The 21,875-nt window shown below is 37.6% G+C and overlaps 1 protein-coding gene across 1 annotated transcript; it reads right to left on the bottom strand.

Moving 5' to 3' along the window:
• Positions 1-14: 14 nt before the first annotated feature.
• Positions 15-20,533, bottom strand: LOC127970570 (neurotrypsin-like). The gene is made up of 14 exons (XM_052573191.1): positions 19,900-20,533; positions 16,702-16,744; positions 12,288-12,530; positions 10,218-10,356; positions 9,942-10,120; positions 8,694-8,841; positions 7,412-7,590; positions 7,178-7,319; positions 6,790-7,004; positions 5,062-5,203; positions 4,700-4,978; positions 4,474-4,596; positions 4,075-4,355; positions 15-3,352 (listed from the first exon to the last, which is right to left on the bottom strand). The coding sequence occupies exons 1-14, from the start codon at positions 19,963-19,965 to the stop codon at positions 3,033-3,035; spliced, it is 2,499 nt and encodes an 832-aa protein (XP_052429151.1). The 5' UTR covers positions 19,966-20,533; the 3' UTR covers positions 15-3,032.
• Positions 20,534-21,875: the final 1,342 nt, after the last annotated feature.

Below are 21,875 nucleotides of genomic sequence, written 5' to 3'. Positions count from 1 at the left end.
ACGAGGCAAGGCAATGCATTCAAATCAGTTTATCTAATTTTTCCATCTTGGTGTCTAAACATCTGAATATTCACAGTTTTGCTAAACCAGTTTTTAACCACGGCTAAATATGGCATATTAGCAGCCTTTACATTTTTTACATAATTACATCAAGGTTTCTGTTTGGGATTGATTAATAACAAACTGTTAATAGAATATTAAGGACCAAAGCGTCTACATATTTTGAAGCATTTTTACTACATGGAATTGTAATTGTGTAAACATGACTAATTATTAAAGTCATCTTCTCCTTCTAGCAGTCTATGGCTAATTTCAGTTTTTCTCTATTGGGAAACCAACTGGAACAAAACAGCACCACTGTTATACCTCAATTCATTAATACAAAATAAAATAAAAACATTGATTTTATAAGCCTACTCTTCTTGTTATGTAAATAAATACAGTACACAGTAGGGGTGTAACGGTTCACAAAATTCACGGTTCGGTTCGATACGATACACTGATGTCACGGTTCGGTTCGGTTCGGTTCGATACGTTTTAGATACAGCAAAATGCAAAAACATCTCAACTTTTCAGAATGCCGCAAGCGCACCGCGGGTCATGTGACAAGAACTAACCAATCAGCTTCATCCTTTCCCGTAACAACGTTGAAAACTCAGCCAAGATGAAGGAACAGCTGATTATAGTTGTATATGGATTGCAATTTTGAAATAAATTTAGTAGCAGAGCTACTGCAAGCGATTTTTAGAGCTGCAAATCCATTTATCCTTCGCTGAAATTTCCGCGTCTCATGGAGAGAGCACGTCATTGTTGCTTAGCAAAGACAGACGCCTCATGAGCGCTTCTGCCCGAGCGCTTTGGAAAGGAGGAGAAAGACGCGCTTAGCGTTTTCCACGCGTTTTTAGGAGCGATATGTGAACGGACCCTAAGGCGCTCGCTCACTCAGCACGCGCTGAAGGCTCATTGCAAAATGTCTAATGCATTTAACAGACCAGAAATATAAGATCCTAAAATAACCAACAGGTCTGGTGTTTGGGTGCACTTTGGATTCCCTGTAAGCTATAATACTGGTGTCTAAATGCTGCAGGGATAGTTTGTTGCGTGCATGTTTCTCCTTTTTTTCGTCTTTTCCCAGATACTGACACAATAAGGTGATGTCGGCGTAAATGAGTTGACATGTTTCAAGTATTCACGCTGGTGTTTTTTTTTTTTTTAAAGCAATGAAGCAACCGCGCGAAGCCCTCACTATATAGGATTTTAGAAAGAATGCAGAGCACTAGTGTAGTGTGCAAACTTACCACAGTGTGGATTTCAGAAAGTGTGCAAAGACTTCACGTGCACACTTACCATAACATGGATTTACAAATAATGTTCTAAGGAGGGGCTCTCATGTCACTCTGATCGAGCAGCTCATAGATGGAATCATGCATCTCAAACAATATGTTTGAGAGTCATCTTCTTTTTCTAGTCTGTTAAACGCATTGGCCATTTTGCAACGAGCCTTCAGCGCGTACTGAGTGAGCGAGCGCCTGACTGAGTCATAACATAACATAAACATAAGTTGGTGTTTTTTTCTTCTTCGGGAGTGTCAGGGGCGTTGCCTGTTACGTCGTTTGGGTTATTGGGCTACCTTGTTGAACGCATATCATTATATTTCTCTTTTTTTTTTTCAAATATAATTAATTAGTCCAACGAACCGTTCGGTATGCATAATGCGTACCGCGTACCGAACCGAAAGCGTCGTACCGAACGGTTCAATACGAATACGCGTATCGTTACACCCCTAGTACACAGTAAACCTGAATAAACACCTGTCTACAGAAAAGGCTGAACACTGCAGGAAGCAAATGTAACATAACATCACTCAGCAGCAGATTCTGACCATGTGTGAAGTAACTGTGCGTAGTTCAAGTTGGAACACTTTAGTTAAAGGGCCAATTCCCACTATTAACTAGGAACACAATGATGGGGGGGAAAATTCTGAAAAATATTTCAATGCAAAACGTCTGCATTCTTTCACAAAAATTGTCTTCCCCCACGAAACTTAGCATTTGCTTGCTAAAAAATTTAAACTATAGTTTTCCCTCCATCACAATATTTCCAAGAACAGTTTTATGTTCACTCACAAAATGCAAAGTATCTTGGGCAACATAAGAATTTTGCAAGAAACACAAACGTTCAGCAAGCAAATGCAAAGTTTAACAAGGAAACAAACTATGCAAAAAAAAAAAAAAAAATGTTTGGCAAGAACATGCAAAGTTTCAAAGGGAAGTCAAGCCTAAAGCAATGATATATAATTTGGCCTTTCATATATTGTCTATCACCAAATCTCCCTATAGAGACTCCATAGTATCCAGCCAATACTTCATATCACTGATATTATCACATTATCTGTTGGGTAGGAGCTTGAGGAAAAAGTGGCCATTTTTATATGTATAAATAAATTGAACATACTATTTTCTGACACAGGTTTTCTGCAAAATTAAATTAAAAGCTCAATAAACGGTAGTCGTACCCTATTCATCTAAAACAAGAGTACAAATAACCAACATACAAGTGGAATGTTGTTGGTGAATCTTTACATACAAGCATGCCGTTCCTTATCTTAATTAAATCACAAAACTAAAAATAAAATAACACGTTTAAGTGCAAAATGTGAACTGATTTAAGAACATGATCCAGAAGAGCCAGACCAGAACTCAGACCTCCCACAGTTGCTCCAATTATATGGCATGCAGATTAGTGCAAAATGACTTATTTGCAAAGGCTTATCCGTTGAAGACCTTTCAATCCCGTTAATGCAGCTGTCCCTCAAAAGCATGTGGCTTCATGTTCTTGTGCATATTCACGAACGCTTCAAGTGTACAGAAATGGAACGGAAATGGCATGGTGCAAGTATGGCATGGTGCAACACACAAAACAGGATCAAACCAGCTTTAAACCTAATGGCCAGCTGGTGATCCCTTCATAGGCATTACATAAGATATATTTTATACAAAGCGGTAAGAGGTTGTAATGTTGCCACGTTAACATCACGCTTTGCCAGTGCTGTGGGTGACTTTCTCTATCCACTTCAGGAACCGGCCGACCCGTGTGTACACACCGGGATAGGTGGGGTCACCACAACCGTGGCCCCAGGAGATGATTCCTGTGAGCATCCAGTGGCCAGCCTCACCCTGGCACACCAGTGGCCCCCCACTGTCACCCTGACAGCTGTCCACACGGCGATGGTTCGACAAGCTGCCGGCACACAACATGCGGCCGGTGAAGCGACTGCCGTAGCGTTTTTTACACTTCCAGGAGGGCAGTAACGGAACCCAGGCTTGCAGCAGTGTTCTGGAATACTCCGAGTCTAATACAAGATACAAGAAAAGAAAGAAAATTTAACACCTATAAAACATGTGTATTTTAAATCTCTTTTTTGAAGTATGTAAATATTACATAAAATATACTCTACAATTCAAAAGTTTGGGATCAGTAAGTTTTGTTATTGTTTTTGTTTTCAGAAATGTAACTTCTTTTAAAGAATGTGTTCAACTGTAAAACGATAGACTTTTATAAAGACGTAATGTTACAAAGGATCGCTATGTCAAATAAATGCTGTTCTTTTGAGCTTAAGAAATCAAATAATCCTGAAAGAAATGTGTCACCGTGTCCACAAAAATATTTAGCAGCACAACTGCTTTCAACACAGATAGTAATAAGAAATTTTACTTGAGGATCAAATCAGAATATTAGAATGATTTCTGAAGGATCATATGACCCTGAGGACAGGAGTAATGTTGAAAATTTAGCTTTGTCATCTCAGGAATAAACAAGTATTTTTGGTCGAATAAATGCCGTTTTGGTGAAAATAACAGACCCCACACTTTAAATTTTAACAATATAATTTTTGCTAAATTATTTGGTTTGCAATGTTTTTTTATTTTACTCATTTTGTTTATAAATATTAATACTTATGTTGCTTTTTACCCATAATTATTAGCTTAGGTCTTCAATTTCAATAGGAGACTATTAGCCATCATAAGTATGTCCAGAAATGTATTTCTCTAAATATATTTGAGTTTGCAGTACCTGTGATTCCCCATCCGGTGATAACACAGGCGATAGGCCTCTTGCTCTTCCTGTTGCTCTGAGGCGGAAGGCAAACTGCATTAGTGTGTGGGTTAAAGGCCACACAATTCCCCTCCGTGCCCTTCAGCTTCAGTAAGGCAATGTCATACTCCCAGCCCTGGCTGTGGTACTTCCCGTGGATCACGATGCGCTCAGGAGAGAGAGTGCGCTCAAAGTCGTCCCTCTCCTCTGTGTGGTAGTCGCCGAGCCGCAGCACATAACGGGACGGGTCCGAACCAAACCTTAAAAAAAGAGACGTTTATTTATTGCCAAACTCTCATTTATAAAAGACACTGTAAAAAGTAAAGTGTTTTTCATTCTCCACAGAGCCACTAGATGTCAGTAGAGTCTCTCTCTCACCTCTTGAAGCAGTGAGCAGCAGTAATGACCCAACAGGAATTGATCAGAGTCGCCCCACAAAGTGGATGGGTGCCTTTCGATTGAGACCTAAGCCACAAAGATACTTGCCACGGCCAGTCTCCCCTACATGACAGTCACAGATGGTCAATAAACAATAAAAACAGAGATTAATAAATATAATATACGTTGCAATGCTAGTGAACGAATAAACCCTAATGTTCTTTACCGTAGAGACTTGTCTCCTCCAATGATCCTTCTTCTGCGCCTTTGTGTGTTGGGTCTCAAACCACATTCCTGCTTGTTCATGCTTCGGTACTTTATGGGTTCGGTGGTGTAGTCACAGATGACTCCTGCGTCCTCACTGTGCCTGCAATCATGGGCGTCCGGACCCACAGCTGAACACTCACCCAATGAAGCCTCTGTCCCAACACACTTCACATTATCCAGATGGATGGGTCCCTGACCCTCACCGAAATAAGCCATAGAGCGGGCCTTCGGGACCCCGCTGAAATTGAAAAGAAATTAAATAAGTAGCTAATAATCTTAGGATCTGTCTTTATCTTCTTTGAACACATGAAGCATGCTTACACAAATCCTAGCTGCCTGCAGACCACTCCAGCGTTGATGTCATTCCAACCATCATCACACACACTGCCCCACTGGCCGTTAATAAACACCTCTACGCGGCCCTCCTTACGGCTCTCGCCATCCACCAGCCTCACCAGGGGACCTGGAACCACAGCAGAACTAGAAACAGCACAGAAGAGATGGACCTCTATATACCTGGATAAGCAGTGAATCATGATTGACAATAAAAAAAAAAAAACCTGCAGTGTAAATTTCTTGTCTTTTGTTTAAAGGGTACTGTCATGCTAAATTATATTCCCCAGAGACATTCAATAGACTAAGGATGCTTTCATGGGCTCTCTTATTATTCAGTACTAGAATTTGGTGCCTAGTTAGAAATGACAGAAAACACCTTTATGGTATATTTATATAAGTATAATAATTAAAAGTGTGAATTAATTCATTTAAGTGTCATAATACATATCACATGTACTATATATATACTGCTATATACTGCTAAAATGAAAAATTTAAATTTAAACAGTGGATATCGACCAGAAGCTGTGCCAGACGAAAGATTGACATTGTGGCTCCTTATTGGTGCTCTTATGTGAGAGAGGTTCAAAGACGGCCGTTGTCACGGTCTTGCGACCAAAGATAGCCTACGATACAGCATGAGCATCGCAAGGTGTTTGCTGCTACGCTCCACGTTTCCTGACCAACCAATAAAAATGCAGCATGAAATCAACGCGACATGGCACTAAAACATAAAACTGCATACTTCAAGCTCTTATCGCTTCTTTTGGTGCTTACACTTTTTTCAGCACACATAAAAGATACAACTGCTAAAATGTGATTTATCCTGCTCTCAGTTCACCACTAGTGCATGTGCATTTTCTTCTGTAGTAAAGTGCGTCGTATTGTTAGATTCAAAAGGTGTCATCATCGTACAGTCCACACACACGTCGTAGCTAAGTTTATTAGATCCATGTCACACGGTGTGACATGCAGTGATCTTATAGGATTGCTAAAATCGTGTAGTGTTTTGGGATTAAGAGGGTCTCAAGATGGATTAAAATGATGTAAATTAAGACAAATCAAGCTTTAAATATGTTTAAAAAAATCAATAAAGCTGACATTGCTCATCTTCATATTCATGTTCCTTAATATTCATCAACACACGTTTTTTTATAAGCTACAAATAAGTATGCATTTCATTACATGTATAAGCATGTCATTATCATCAAATAAGTTTTCTAGTACCGTATTCTTCGGACTATAAGTTGCATCAGTCCAAAAATACGTCATGATGAGGAAAAAAACATATAAGTCGCACTGGACTATAAGTCGCATTTATTTAGAACCAAGAACCAAGAGAAAACATTACCGTCTACAGCCGCGAGAGGGCGCTCTATGATATCAAGTGTATACTACAGGAGCAATGCGCAGCATAGAGCGCCCTCTCGCAGCTGTAGACGGTTTGATAGAATGTTTTCTATTGGTTCATTTCACTCGATTCATGTCAAATTAATTTTGATAAGTCGCACCTGACTATAAGTCGCAGGAACAGCCAAACTATGAAAAAAAGTGCAACTTATAGTCCGGAAAATACGGTATTCAATTTGGTTCGGAGCGCTCCTAAAAATGTAAAGTGGACTTGTTTCTTAACATCTGGATTGGATATCGGTAACATCTGTTACTCTTGATGATGATAACACTAATAAAAGTTTTTACATGGAATTTACGCACCTGTGGCAGGAGCCACTTCAGGGATCTCATTGTTCTGCCCTTCTCTTTCACAGCGTATGCCCACATCCTCACTGTGAGAGCAGTCATGCTGTCCCCACTGACCATGAGCACAGTCCAGCAGAGAGCTCTCTCCCCCTTCACATGTCACCTCATCCAGCAGGATCAACCCTGTACCCTCTCCGTACATCCCATCTGGAGCCACCTCAGCTCGCCCTCTGTTGGACAAATAGCAGTACTGTAGTTACAGACCAGAAAGCTAAATTAAACAAACTTCCCGGTCTCCTCCTGGTCATACTTGAAGTGTACTGCTTTTAATTACTTCAAAGTAGCACATTATATGCTTATACTGAAGAATTATGTGATCAACCAGTCCAAAAATACAGCTTACCGATAACCCAGCTGTCGACACACCACCTGGGCCTGTCGTCCGTTCCAGTTGTCATCACACACTGTGCCCCATTCCCCGGCGTGATAAACCTCAAGGCGTCCTTCCCATGGGCTATCAGCTCCTACTAGACGCAACACTCCATCTACAGCAGCATTAGCATATCTACGTTTAATCAATGCACTTACAAAAATAAAATGGCGATAAAGGTAAAGGCCTTTCCTGTGTCATCTTCACCTGTAAACGGGTTGCACGAGACTCCAGCGTCCTCCAAGTGATCACAGTTGTGCTGGCCCCAGGGAGCATGAGGGCATTCCTCCAAAGACAGCTCATTTCCTGTGCAATGCACTCCATCCAACATGATAGGCCCAGTGCCCTGCCCAAAGTGTGCCCAGGTCCATGCCTTTGGTACCCCACTGAAAACAAACACAAGCCTGAGATTCATTCCCATATCAAAACAGTTAAGATTCAACGCTGTTTAAGTTTGGTGTTGGTAACATATTTTGAAAGACGTCTCTAACGCTCACCAAGGCTGCATTTATTTGATCAAAAATACAGTAAAAACTGTAATATTGTTAAATATTATTACAATTTTAAAATATACATATTTTAAAATTTAATTTATTTCTATGATGGCAAAGCTGAATATCATTACTCAGGTCTTCAGTATCACAGTATTTAATATTTTAATTTGGTGCTTTTTTGTGTATTATCATCAATGTGAAAAACAGATCAAGGAAACCATGATATATTTTATTACAGGGTTCTGTGATGAATAATGAGTTTAATTTAATGCATCCTTGCTGAATAAAAGCATTAACTAAACCTTACTGACTCCAATCTTTTGAAAAGTAGTGTACATTTAAGATCATAATGATCATAACACAGAGGGAGGTATAAAGGCATATGGTACTACATTAGTTTATTTACATAAATTTGTAATGATACTTACATGGAAAAACCATTCAAAATCAGGGCTGATGTACGGAAAAGTGTATGTTACACAGATTGTGAAGGGAAAAATCAGTTGCTTTCTATCTGCAGATGGAGTGGAGTGAATCCCTGCACCCCATCAATCATTCATACACTCCATCCATTCATCTATATTAATAAAGTATTAATAAAGTGCGTTTGTAAAAAGAACAGTCCTTATAGTCGACACTGATTTGTGTATGACATTTTCAGTGTTTCCCAGCTCTTGTGAATACTTTTAGTCGAATCATTTGTGCAAAGCGTTTCTAAATGTTGCTAAACAAAAACAGCTCAGCAACATTAGAAGACCTCGCAATAGATCAATGTGCAGTCCTTGCACTAATGCCATAAAACAGGGGTTTTTCAAATGGAAAGCCACAACACAATTATTGAATTTGATATTACTACGATTTCATCCTTTCTGGTTTAAAATCTAATATTTCAGAACTTACACAGTACAAACTTTTACACATCTCCTATTTGAAGGGCCTTGGCATTGAAAAAAAATGTGTGAAATAGGACATACACATGATGACAGATTTCTTACCCCAGTCCCAACTGTCGGCAAACCACTTCAGCATCAATATCATCCCATTCATCATCACAGATAGTACCCCACCTCCCGTTATGGTACACCTCCACGCGCCCTTCGAAATCCTCAAGCCCTCCCACGAGCCTCAGGGGGGCACCATTGCCTAAACAAAACAAAAGTCCAATAAATTTATATTTCATTAATTTATTCACTGCAGTGGAGGATGCATAGGACAAAATAGTTAGTGTGATATTGCACACTTTTTTGAGAGCAGAAGCTTAAAACTCTTCTAAATGCCTTAGTAGGGAATCCCTTTTACAAGACATGGGTCTCAGACATATGGGATAATGCTTTGAGGCATGTATGTGTGTATGGTAAAGGATGGGGACATGTGTAAGGACTCTTGGCAAAGCCTCAGCACTCTCAGATTTCTTTCTGCTTCCTAAAGTTTCTGTGTGAATAATTCACAGCTCTCTCTAAATATACCTGACCCTGTTCCAGCAAACCGTACCATTACAACAGGCGCAATGTTTATGAGCCTACTTCTGTCTCTCATGAATTCGGTCTTCATTTAGCTCCACAGAAGGCCTTTCCACACTATAACAGTGTTGAAAATATAAGTATGTATGTATATATATATATATATAAGTATGTATGTATATATATATATATATATATATATATATAATTTAACACAAATTACAGAAATATTTCTACCATATAAACTACAGTTGAAAAGTTTGCGGTCAGTAAATTTTTATTCTTTCTTTTCTGAACGTTTATTAAGTAAGGATGTGTTAAATTGTTAAGGAGTGATAATAAATAAATACTGTTCTTTTTTAACTTTTTATCCATCAAAAAAGTATCACAGTTTCCAAAAAACTATTTGGCAGCTTTGGCAACTGTTGCCAACATTGAAAATATTAATAAATGTTCATAACATTTTTTTTTTTTATTATTAATACTTTTTTCAGGAAAGATTTAACTGTATTAACGGTAGTAGAAGTATTAACAGTAATTGATCGAAATTGACAGTAAAGGCATTTCTAATGTTATAAATTATTACCATTTGGAATAAATTATATTCTTTTTGTCCATAAAAGCATCCTATTCACAAACATATTAATCAGTTCAATGTTCTTCAACACTGATAGTCATAAAAACGGTTATTTAGCAGCAAATCGTCAAATTAGAATGATTCATCATATCTAATTCATCAATGAGGATCATGTGACACTAAAGACTATAATAATATTAACTTACCCTCAGGGACTGCACACACCACCCCAGCCTCATTTCCATGGTTACAGTCACCGGAGACATATTTCCTGCTCCGGCACTTCAGCAGAGAATCTTCATTGCCATGGCAGCCAAGACGCTCAAAGTGAAAGAGACCAGAACCGGGTCCGAAATAGGAATGGCGAAGCGCAGTGCCGATTTCACTGTTGGGAGTTAGCAGGTAATGAAATGACAGCACATGCTGGATATTAATCAGTACAGAGCCTCTAGCTGATAATGAGTAGAGTTTGTAGCTTATACCCGAGCCTCAGTTGTCTACAGATCACACTGGCATCTCGATCAGTCAGGTGTGTGTCACACACTGCTCCCCAGCGGCCATTCAGGTACACCTCAAGACGACCACTCTTATTAGACGAACCCCCCACCAAACGCCCCTCACCTGGAGGACAAGATGTAGAGCCAAACATATTCAGGGATTTAAGAATGATAATGTGTAAAAAAAACAAAACAAAAAAAAAAACATAAAATTAATTATTTGAACTTTGAAGAGATAACAAAAAAAAAAAAAAAATATATATATATATATATATATATATATATATATATATATATATATATATATATATATATTTTATAATATAAATATACACATCGTTTAAATAATGCATGTAATTATAAAATATTTATTTAATTTAGATTTATTTTTTCCTAATCCCACTCTCTCCATTTTTTTTTCACATTCAAACATTTTCATATATTTTATATTTTTATTATATTATATATGGTTGGTTTATTGGCTGATATATGTCGTTTCTGAAGGTTTATGGAAACAATATGCAACAAAATGAGAGATTGGAATCGGCTAATGGGACAGTCTATTATTAAAAAGTTGATATCTTTTTTCTAAATATAAAAAAAAAAAAGAATCTTCATTCACTTCAGCAAAGAGCAGACATCCTGAAATGAAATTAGGTTCTACCTCATCTTCTTTCTCCTTGACTAGAGGACAACCTGAGTAAAAAAGTGGCACATCTTACCCCAGCCTCCCCCATTTACATTTACAGACTCACTAAATCATCTCTCTATAATTAGTACAGAACAATCACATTAGAAACACTCTGTGTCTTGCAAATTACCATCTTGTTGCCACACGTCATGCTCACACAGACATGAAGTCAAATGCACACTCTAATTGTTTGAGTCTGTAACCGTGTTTAATGTTATTACATAGAAAGGAAAAGGAGGAGAGAGGCAGACATAGATAATCACAGCTCACAGAGATAAGGCAAAAAGATTTCAACACCAGCTCGATACTGAACCACAGACACAGCCAGGTGACGACAGACCAGCACAAAGAGATCCAGAGACTGAACAGACACTTTCCCAATAGGAGTAACAAATGCACTTGAGTGATGTGAGTCTGATTGATTATTAGACAACAAACGCATAGAGAGGGGAAGATGAATGGAGGACAATGAAAAGAGAGGACAGAGAGAATCCTTGACTGCTGTTAGCTCACTGACAGACACACTGGGATGGGACTGCAGTAATAAACATCACTCAGCTTCTGTACAACACCTACACTAATATGACAGTTATGACACGAATACTCACCAGGACACGTTCACTTAATAAACACTAACACCATGGTCCAGTAGAAACCTTTTTTTTAGGCCAAATGAGGCAAGAGTAGAGCCACCTACAACTAAGCCTACAGCCCCAAATGTTTTTTTTTTCTGCATTTTTGAACATTCCAGGTCTTTCTCTTGTGTGTGTGTGTGTGCTCTTGTTTTTGTGACACAACTTTGTATAATGACATGGGTGTGACACAGGTATTACAAGGAGAGGGTGACTCATGAGGACATAACTCATGTCCCCATTTTTCAAAATGCTTATAAATCATACAGAATGATTTTTTTTTTTTTTGAGAAAGTAAAAATGCTCAAAGTTTCCTGTGAGGGTTAGGGTTAGGTGTAGGGTTGGTGTAGGGCCATAGAATATACAGTTTGTACAGTATAAAAACCATTACGCCTATGGGATGTCCTCTCTTTTCACAAAAACAAATGTGTGTGTGTGTACCAACTTCTGTTACTTGAAATTTTTTTATTGAAATAAAATAAGATGCAAAAAAAAAACGTAAACTTACTTTATTTCACCTAAAGACAATAGGTCTTGTGTTTATTTAGTTTAACTTGATGTACTAAAATAACCAAATAAAACAACTGATAAAGCAGACAAAGCCACGCAGCAAAATGATCATATTAAAACTCAAAGTAATACAAAAACAGCTATTAAAATGAAAATGGATCATGTAAAATATCTCTATATATATATATATAAATAAAAAAAAGGCCAGTCAGGAGGGCTCACCCTGGTGGCAGTCGCAGTAGGCCCATCCGATGGCTCCTGACTTCTGTCTGAAAAAGCACCAGGGGTTGGATTCACGGTCAGGGTTTCTACAGTGGTTGTGGTCTCCCAGTCCACGGTTGGGGTACTGCAGCATGTAGTCTGGAAAGTCAGTCCATTTTAGACAGGAAGAGCCAGATTCTGTCTGAGACACAGATCCATTGTAATATCCCAGCTCAGTGAAGCCCTCAGAGCAGGACAGAGGACCTAAGCGAAACACACACACACACACACACACACACAAAGACATAAGACAAATTCAGCATTTCACTTATAAGAGTATGCCCTTGATAGAGCAAAAATAATATTTTAATGCAGTGGCAAATAAAGGTCAACTAATATTTAAATTGTTGGCATGAAAGAAATGCAAAAGCATGACCTAAAACGACCTTGTGTTAACTCAAAGTGGCAGTGCAAACTGTGTAAACCTAAGGTGATCTTATTAGCTTTTTTATTTTTCAACTTTTTGTGTATCACTGAAAACCCCTGCAGTGCTGCCTCTTGATGCGGAGGGTGAGGACAGCAGAGACAGCAGAGAGACACTAATGATGGCTTACTGCACTGCTGGAACAGCAAGACCTGTGAAGACCCACTATGATGAGTCACACATCCAAACGTGTTATACAACGTGTGTGTGTTTGCATAATAATAAAACAAAAAAAATTATATTGTAAATAACATAATAATATAAATGAAATAATACAAATAATAATGTCATAATATTTAAAATAAAATATTTAAAATAACTAAATATATTACATTTATTTTAAATATATATATATATATATATATATATATATATATACATACATATTCTATTTGTTAGCATATTTTATTATATTATACATAGTATTATAAATTATTATATAATTTATATAATATATTTACATATTTTTAAATGACTTTTTAAATGTTTTTTTACACTTTAATTAAATATTTTATTTTAGAGGTAGGGTTTAGCATTATATAAAATTAAGTCTTGTATCTGTGTCTTTGTGTGTTGTTAAGACACAAGGACACACACCATATATTTTCAAACTAATTATTACTGAATGATTTTGATTACTAATGTACCTTTGCTTGCTTGGATCCATTAGTCAAATAATTGCAAATGATTCTAATCAAAACCATTAAATTAAACGGAAATATTGTCACTTTGGGGCACAGTGAGCTAATTACATGATCTAGTCTCTTGTGTGAGAGGATTCTCTAATAAATGCTATGGGTTGCAGGCGGCCTGAAACACATCAATGACGACTATCCAATTTCACGCTTTACTGTGGGCTGTTCAATTAATTTGTGAGCATTTAAACTATCATTTAATACCGCGATTCATAACTTAGTAGCAACATTCTTATGCTGTTCCGCATATGCTGCCAGTCTGTCCTTTAGTTCATTTCTGGAAATGTGACTAGAAAGGGAGAAAGCCCTGGGCTTTGCGCCCACTGTCCAAGAGAGACAGATGTTAAATCCATCCACCGAGACAGGAGACGAGATGGATATTTAGAAAGAAGTAGTCACTTCATAGGGTGCTTTGGAGGCATTTGTAAAAGCCAATAGAATTAGGTTTTAAAGAATACTTACAGAAGACCCTCTTTAAGGCAATTAGAGGTTTACTGAGAAGCAAACCACACATAATTTCAGATTAAAGGGATAGCTCACCCCAAAATGAAAATTTGATGTTTATCTGCTTACCCTCAGGGCATACAAGATGTAGGTGACTTATAACGATTTACCACTGCTTGGTACGATACGGTAAGGTTCACTTTTGGGGGTTTTCCACTGGGTACAGTACCTGATAATTTTTTTTGTATCACTTCGGTTAGGTTACAAGTGAACCGTACCGTTACCAAAATGTGACGTGTAAACTCTGCTGATCACTGATTGGCCGAAGAGAATCGTCACTACCTGCGTCACTGAACTTAAAACTCAAAGACAACAAATCAAACACCGTTAAATCAGTACAGGCAGCGAAGGATCGAGCGCAACAGGAGAGTTCTAACAGTTCGGACATTGCGTGAATCCGAGATAAAATACAATATAAATACTGTTCAGTTTCTTGCACAGACCAATCGTTTTGCGTCTTTACACATCAGTGTATCGTCACGAGCAGCAGGGTTTAATTTGGTTTTGTTTGTGTGTTTTTTTTATATATATTTATATTGTATGTTTTAGCCGTGATTCCCATCCACTTACATTTTTGGACTGACAGACTGCAACGGTTTGAGTTAAAAATCTTTGTTTGTGTTCTACTGAAGAAACAAAGTCACCTACATGTTGGATGCTCTGGGGGTAAGGAGATAACCATCAAATTTTCATTTTTGGGTGAACTGTCCCTTTAAATCCCTAATTTGTGTAAGCAAGTAAAAACAGTTTTTCCACCTCAAATAAATGTTAGAAATCTTACTCAAAGCTCCTGAGAATTTATGGGTCTGCTATCAGATAGTGTTGTGCAAGATCAAACAGAGGACAACGTGCCCTAGTCTCTCTTTAGAAGCAGGTGCTAAACCCTCAGGGAGGAAGAGTTGAGACCATCTCATACCCTGAGCATTATGGGCCAAAAATCTTGCAGAGTTAATGCCAGAAAAGTATTTACACCTGCATACGTATACGAATCTACACCCACGGACACGTAGCCTAACCGTGTCTTTGCTTGTGTAGATTGCTTTAGCATAGACTTATTGAGCAGAGATGAGTGCTGAAGGTCAAGTTAACCATATTAGAGCTGGAGCATCACTGAAACTCTATTACACTCTCCTCTTCTGTCTATATTATTCCAAATATAACTGTAAACAATGTACTGAAAAAGACCTGACACAGTATCATTCCCCATCTTATTAAAAAGCATGTTTATCATCGGAGAACAGTATTGGATTTCCAAGGTGATCCGTTTTTAAACCTCCATCCATTATGATTGTTTTGATTTAAACCAGGCAGATGGAGCAGAAGACGATGCCATGAGTGTCTAACAATCTTTCAAACCAAAAACCTGTTCAAAACCGAATAATTATGGATAATGATTATCGGAATATAATGTAAGAAATGTTTATATTATTAAATTATTGATGTTTTCAAAGATTAAATGAGTGCAAAGGTTATTTAAATGGAAAAAAAATAAAATGAGAGACATAAGCAAATAAATAAAAACAAAACAAAAAAAAAACATTAGGCAATAACTGGTCATTGTTTATTCCTATATGCAGTCGATAATACAAAACCACAGAGCCAAAACTGTGGAGAAGAAATTCTATCTTTGCTGACTGTTTTAATGGCTTTAGCATAATTGGTCTTCTGTACACCATAACATTTGATAATAAATTATGTTTAGACATTATAAATAGTTTCCATTCTTGTGCACTGGCAGGTTAATAGTTCAACAGTCCTGAATCTTTTCTTGTACACACTCATGTCTCGTCTCGTGAGAGCTCAGGTTCCACGCTGTATGTCGGTCTGGACATACAGTAAGGCAATTTGCTGAAATAGCATCAGGGTAGAGTTCCAGTCATATTTTCCATGGTGTTACGGATATAGAGCACGATAAAGACCACCAATAAGACTCCTGGTGGTACCACAAGAGACTAAATATAAGAGGTTTAACAGCATAGACTGCTGGTCTGAGTAAAATAGTCTAGAGATGAGGCAATCATGGAGGAATCTCACAATGCCTCAGCATGATCTGGGAGTAGGTTGACGATTCTGTGAGAAGGTTGAGTACATTGCAGAACCCTGCCCTAAGGATGTCAGCGCACAAACCTGCCCAGGCTTGGAAGACAAGGAAAGCATTAAAGTTCATAGAGTATGAATCTGACACGTGTAATAAGCAAAAACAGCGGGGCATTCAATCTCAAATTAACTACTTCTCAAAGCCCATCAATGCCACAGTTGTTTCACATCCATTCACTGTCATCAGTAAATGTTTGTGCTTCACTCATATTACAAGCGCATTGAATATTGGGTTTCTCTCCATAGCAATCTTGTCTGAGGAACAATTGTTGCGGTTGAGTATTTCTTTAACTCCGCCGTAGGGAACCATCGACGAATGTATCTCTTGAGAGCTGAGTGGTTTGCATCGGTTAATGTTGTATAAGATATAGTGCCAAGAAAGGATGTGGGTTTTAGCATTGAGCAAAGTAAAAGATGCTCTTTTACAAGAACAAAATACTGTGACATTTAAACTGATAATCTAAAAATGAGTGTGTGTCTGAATTAGGTGGCATAATTTTATTTCCCTAGCAAATGGTGACACAGAAGAGATGCAGGTGTATTGCCAATTCTCATTTAAAAAAAAAAAAAGGATTACACCTTTATTTAACCTTTAAGAAATAGTCAAAAACAAAACATATATATATATAGACTTGTAAATGCAGTGAGTGCCTACCTGAGCTCTGCAGTGTATTCAGGTACACAGCACTTTGTCCTACCTATGAAGACAAAATAAGAACAGTCAGTTCATTCTTTCACTTAAAGTACCATGGACATATTTTTTTTTTGACCATGTACCATAGTATTCTTTGAAATACCTTGAAGAAACTTTTAAATGCCACAGTAAATGAATGGGTAAGCATTTGGTATTGGTATTTGTTCCCTCTCGTCTACAGTGACTGAATAGCTGCTTTTCCACTGTCAGCCCAGTGCGAGCTAGGGCTTAAAATGGGCCAGACAGGGCTAATAGCCCCGGGCCAGTAGCACCGAGGCCAGAATAGCACAGCGTTTCCACTGTGGAGCCTGAAGCTCTGTTGCGCTTCACTAAAACCCGCCCTTTACACACCTCTCATGAACAACATCACGCAATCCATCATTTCACAGACGAAGAGAAGTTATCAGAAATCTAATAAGAAATAAATCACTGGAACATGCGCGATCACAAAACGAACATGACAACAGCGGCCTTTTGTTTGCACGCTTTGTTAAATATTTAAATTCAAAAGCATCAATGGTTTACTATAAGTGATACTGCAAAATGAATTAATTTATCAGGCTTGAAAATTTGTCACAGAAATAAATGTATTTCTGTGAAGGAAGTGACCGGAAGTGACAGTGGAAATGCGTCTGGCCCTGGCACGCAGTAGCACGCCTGCTTTCAGCCCAACAGTGGAAACGTGGCTAATGATGCCTTGTTGTTCCTTCATAATGAGGCATGGAGTCATCTTCCAGCACCTTCACCCTCCCTGTTCCTCTCTGGTGACACTATCACATCTTTCAAGAAGTTCTCTCTTGAACTTTCTCTATTTTCCTCTAGCTTGTTTCTCAATTATGCATTCTGATGAACATGCTTATGGTCTTCAATTGTATGTGTATAAAAGCATCTGCTAAATGCTTAAATGTAAATAATGTATCATATATATTTAGGAAAAGTACCAAGGTATTAAACGGGTCATATGATGCAATTAAAAATTTCCCTTTCTATTTGGAGTGTTACAAGCTCTTGGTGCATGACGAAGATCTGTAAAGTTGCAAAGACTAAAGTCTAAAATCCAAAGAGATATTCTTTATCAAAGTTAAAACTCTGCCACACCCCCGTCTTGTTTAAACACGCCCCCACATGTCTACGTCATGATGTGGAAACGATAATCCGGCACTTCTGAATCCGCAACTGGAAGTATGTTTTGTTATTGATTTAAGTATTTGAAGTTTTTTGTGCCATGTGAGAGAGATAGAGAGAGAGAGAGATAGAGAGAGAGGGTCACACAATAGAGTCAGCTGTCTTAACCGTCCGTGGCTTGTGTACTGCAAACACAAACAAGCTTTATCACTGTATCTGTCACGCCTCTCTGTTCCCCTTTCGGACTTGAACTGATTGTAAAACTAAAGATATTATTAACGGTCTTTACATTTTACATTACATTTTGAAAGATGAAGCTCGGGATAATGGAAAGGGGCGTTACATTTCCAAGGAGTGCTTGCGGTGTTCGGCCAATCACAACGCACTGGGTCAGTTGGCCAATCAGAGCAGACTGCTCGTGTCAGAAGGTTTTTTAGAGAGCCAGGGCATAGAGGACCTAAAGTATTTGAAAAATAATGTGTTTTTTGAACATTAAAGCATGTAAACATATTCTGTTGTGATAATGTGAAATGTGATACTATCACTGTACTTTGATAAGTTTTGTAAAGGTATGACAACTAGGCATGAATTATGACTTAAAAGGGTTATTTTAATAGGATACAAGCTTTATTTTTAGTTTATACCATTTGTTTTGTTTTGATCCCAGTAACCAGCTGCAAGCCTTAGTCAGAGGTTTTTCTCCCTGGAGGAAGGTAATCAAAGGTATCCGTTGCTTTACGATGAGGAAACGTCACATAAAGACATGAGTTAATAGTGCAGAGCAGCTTTGCTTTAGCTCCTTCAACTGAGATCAAAGAACACTTTCATGACCATCAAGCCATTATGTGACGACTACTGTGTGATCTGGGTGTGATGAAGGGAACGAGCATCATGCTTTTCTCTCATCCCGACTACACTCGTCCCATCGTTTGCTTGTACTGTAGTCAGGATGAGAGTAACGTGTGATGCTTGTTCCCATCAACAGGGATTAAATATGAGATAGAAAACAAGAGAGTAACAAAGAAAAGAAAATAAATAAAAAAACATTAAGCATACGTTAACTGCCCTATTGTCCTAATAAACTACACCCCCGTCCTCCTTGTATTTTGTACAACAGATCTATTGACATTCTCAAGACAAAACGCTATATATAACTAAAAGCATGTTTTTATTTTAGATATTCTTGACAATATTACAAACCCTAATACCAAAACCCGAAATGATTCAAAGACAATTGGGTTCAGCTTTGGTTTTCAGATGCATCTATCAATGATACGCAAGGCATTTTAGGTATATTTTTCCAAGATAGTTAGGGAGTATTATATTATGTTCTGTTATTTTCGTTAATGTTTTGTTTATTTTATTAAAATAGCCCTGAGGCTAGAAGAGCTGGAGAACAGCTGAAGCTCATTTTAAACCAGCTAAAACCAGAAAACCAACTTAGGCTGGATTAGTGTTTTTTTTTTTTTTTTTTTTGTGTGTAATTTTTTTTCTTCAATAAGAGATACAACCTCAAGATATTGTGGAAACAGATTCATAAGGGACATGCAAATATGCATATCCACAGCTCTCACGGTCTGTCTCATTACTTAAATCCTTTAAAGAGCTGAAATGTATTCGGGGCAAAGTACGCCTAAGCCACAAAGATGAACAATGACTGTACAAAATAATGCAAACTGTAACAATTTACCACACACTTTCACGCGATACAAAGCGAAACACTGATGTCACACACAAGTGAAAGCGGCAAAGGGTTATAACGCGCGCGATATCAATTCATTTCCGTGTATAAAATGCACTGTGTCATTTAAAACATATTACAGTTGAAAAAATATATATAATTAAAATTAAAAAAATCTAATTTAGTCTATAAACCAGCTTATTTGTAGCCGTCTGAACTCCTGTCTACTAAAACCCCAAGATCACGTCAGGAGTTCTTTGTATTTTTTTCAGGAAAAATCACAGCTAGACTGACTGTTTGTTAGCTGACTAGGAAATCATGTGTCAATAAAGCAAAAAACTGCGTTTACACACCTCGCCGTAGACACCGACAGAGAAGCGAAGGACAGCAGCAAGAGAGAGGAACCCGCTGATATCCATCCTGTCATTGACTGAACATCCAGCACAACTGTCCCATCATCGCTGTCCCCGGGCACACAGGGAAAGTGTACGCCTTCCCGCCTCAAAATATTTACAAATGTAAGTACGGAAGAAGAAACAACGAAAATTATTAGACAGAACAAAACAACATCATATAAACTTCTAAAAGTCCAACGACACGACTGACACCCCTCCCATGTTGAGGTCTGACTGAGGTTTATGTTCACTGTGAGGTGACACTGAAAGAAGAGACCCGCTCCAGCAGCCTTCACCACAGTACAAGTTACAGATGATTATAGGACATAAACATTTATGGATCTCAGTGCGGAGAGGTTGGCCCCTTATGGCAAGCCGTTTTAACAATTATTGCTTTAAATTAACTAGCGTCTGTGGTTATGTTACTAGTCCTTGGGATTAGAAACCCAACATTATATTTTGCAGTTTCACTAGTAGGCCTAACTATTGAGAAAATAGCCATACAAGCCTGTAGTGAATGTAATCATCGCCATTCATACTAGTTGGCTAAAAATCACACACGTTTTTACACTTACATTTACTTTTTACAATAAATACAGTAAAGAATAGAAAACTGCTTTACTGCTAATTTACTGAATAAATAGTATTGAAAGATTAGGCCAAACAACTTTGCAAAGTGTCTAATTGGCATCGTTCTTAATAGTAATCAACTATGATGAGCATGTGTGCATATATATATATATATATATATAGCACAGAAGTTGATATAAAATGAAAATTCACCCTTCAAAATAGCTCTTGTGAGCAATTGATCTGCTCATTGTAATTCATCATAAGTTTTTTCTTTTTTCTTTTATGACCGCATCAAAATATCATAACTGGACTTTCAGGTTGTGTCTAAACATTAAATTCTGCCCCTAAACCTAACAATCAATGGGACATAAGCAAATCATAAAAAATAGAGCGATATTGTAGCCAGCATTTTGGAAATTTAAATGAGATTGTATTGTGCAGGACCTATATTAGATCAGAAATATAAAACACATCCATTAAAAAAAGTTATTATCTGTATGAAATGTATTTTGAGTGGATATTTGAATAACTCAGCAGACCATTGTGCAGCAACCCCCCCAAAAATGTGCCTAAAGCTTAAAAACAGAAATCAAGATATTTTGCGGTCACATGGCAAATATAAAACAGACAAGGAATTCCAGTTCTTTCCAATAACTTCTGAAAACTCCCTTACATTGGACAAAGGGTATGTGTTGATAAGGTGGATATTATTAACCACTTGCACAATCTTTTAAAAGACTTGTGATTTATGAATATTTCATTAAAAAACAAGATCCTAAATACACAGGTGGTTGAGCTCATCTTGTCTTGCATTGTTCACCTGTGTACACAGACACATGAAAACCTCATTCCACATCGTTCACCATTCATGCATCTTCAATAGAAGTCAACAACACCTGAATCACTTAGGCCTACTCATAATTTAATAAAAGATCAAAGACTCCTTTCAACCGGAGCACAACTACACATTATTCATATGATAAACATAATTCTCCTATACTTAAATTAATATATCTATAGTATCAGTGTATTTGTATCTAAAACGTAGTTGGTTTTCACACATTAAGAGAAATAAAGTTTTTCTAATCTTGCTAAGAGATGGATTTGCTCTTTAAGTCATTCACAAAGCTTACGTCATACTTAAAATGTAAGAATTTGTGGATTTTATCAAAACAACCATGTTTTATCAGGCATCAAGGAGCTATAAAAACAAATGATAATAGTTTGCTTTTCTCTTATCTGATGCCCAGAGGTGTGGCTGCATTGCTTGGCAGTCATCCACACTCTCTTCTGGGGTGTTAATCTGGTATATACATACTTGAGGAACTGGAGACTGGAACGGCTTACTGTATATAACATCA

Source organism: Carassius gibelio, chromosome B13, assembly GCF_023724105.1.
Source record: "Carassius gibelio isolate Cgi1373 ecotype wild population from Czech Republic chromosome B13, carGib1.2-hapl.c, whole genome shotgun sequence".
Classification (NCBI taxonomy): Eukaryota; Metazoa; Chordata; class Actinopteri; order Cypriniformes; family Cyprinidae; genus Carassius; species Carassius gibelio.
Note: the sequence above shows the minus strand (reverse complement) of the source record. Positions and strands in the feature narration are given on the sequence as shown.

Bases quoted from the DNA above. Each gene is read 5' to 3' on its own strand.
- LOC127970570 (XM_052573191.1), bottom strand. From the start codon at position 19,965: ATGGATATCAGCGGGTTCCTCTCTCTTGCTGCTGTCCTTCGCTTCTCT. The intron at 7,320-7,411 runs GTGAAGATGACA...ATGCTGCTGTAG, and splicing joins CTCGTGCAACCCGTTTACAG to ATGGAGTGTTGCGTCTAGTA. The intron at 4,979-5,061 runs GTAAGCATGCTT...TTTCAATTTCAG, and splicing joins TGCAGGCAGCTAGGATTTGT to CGGGGTCCCGAAGGCCCGCT.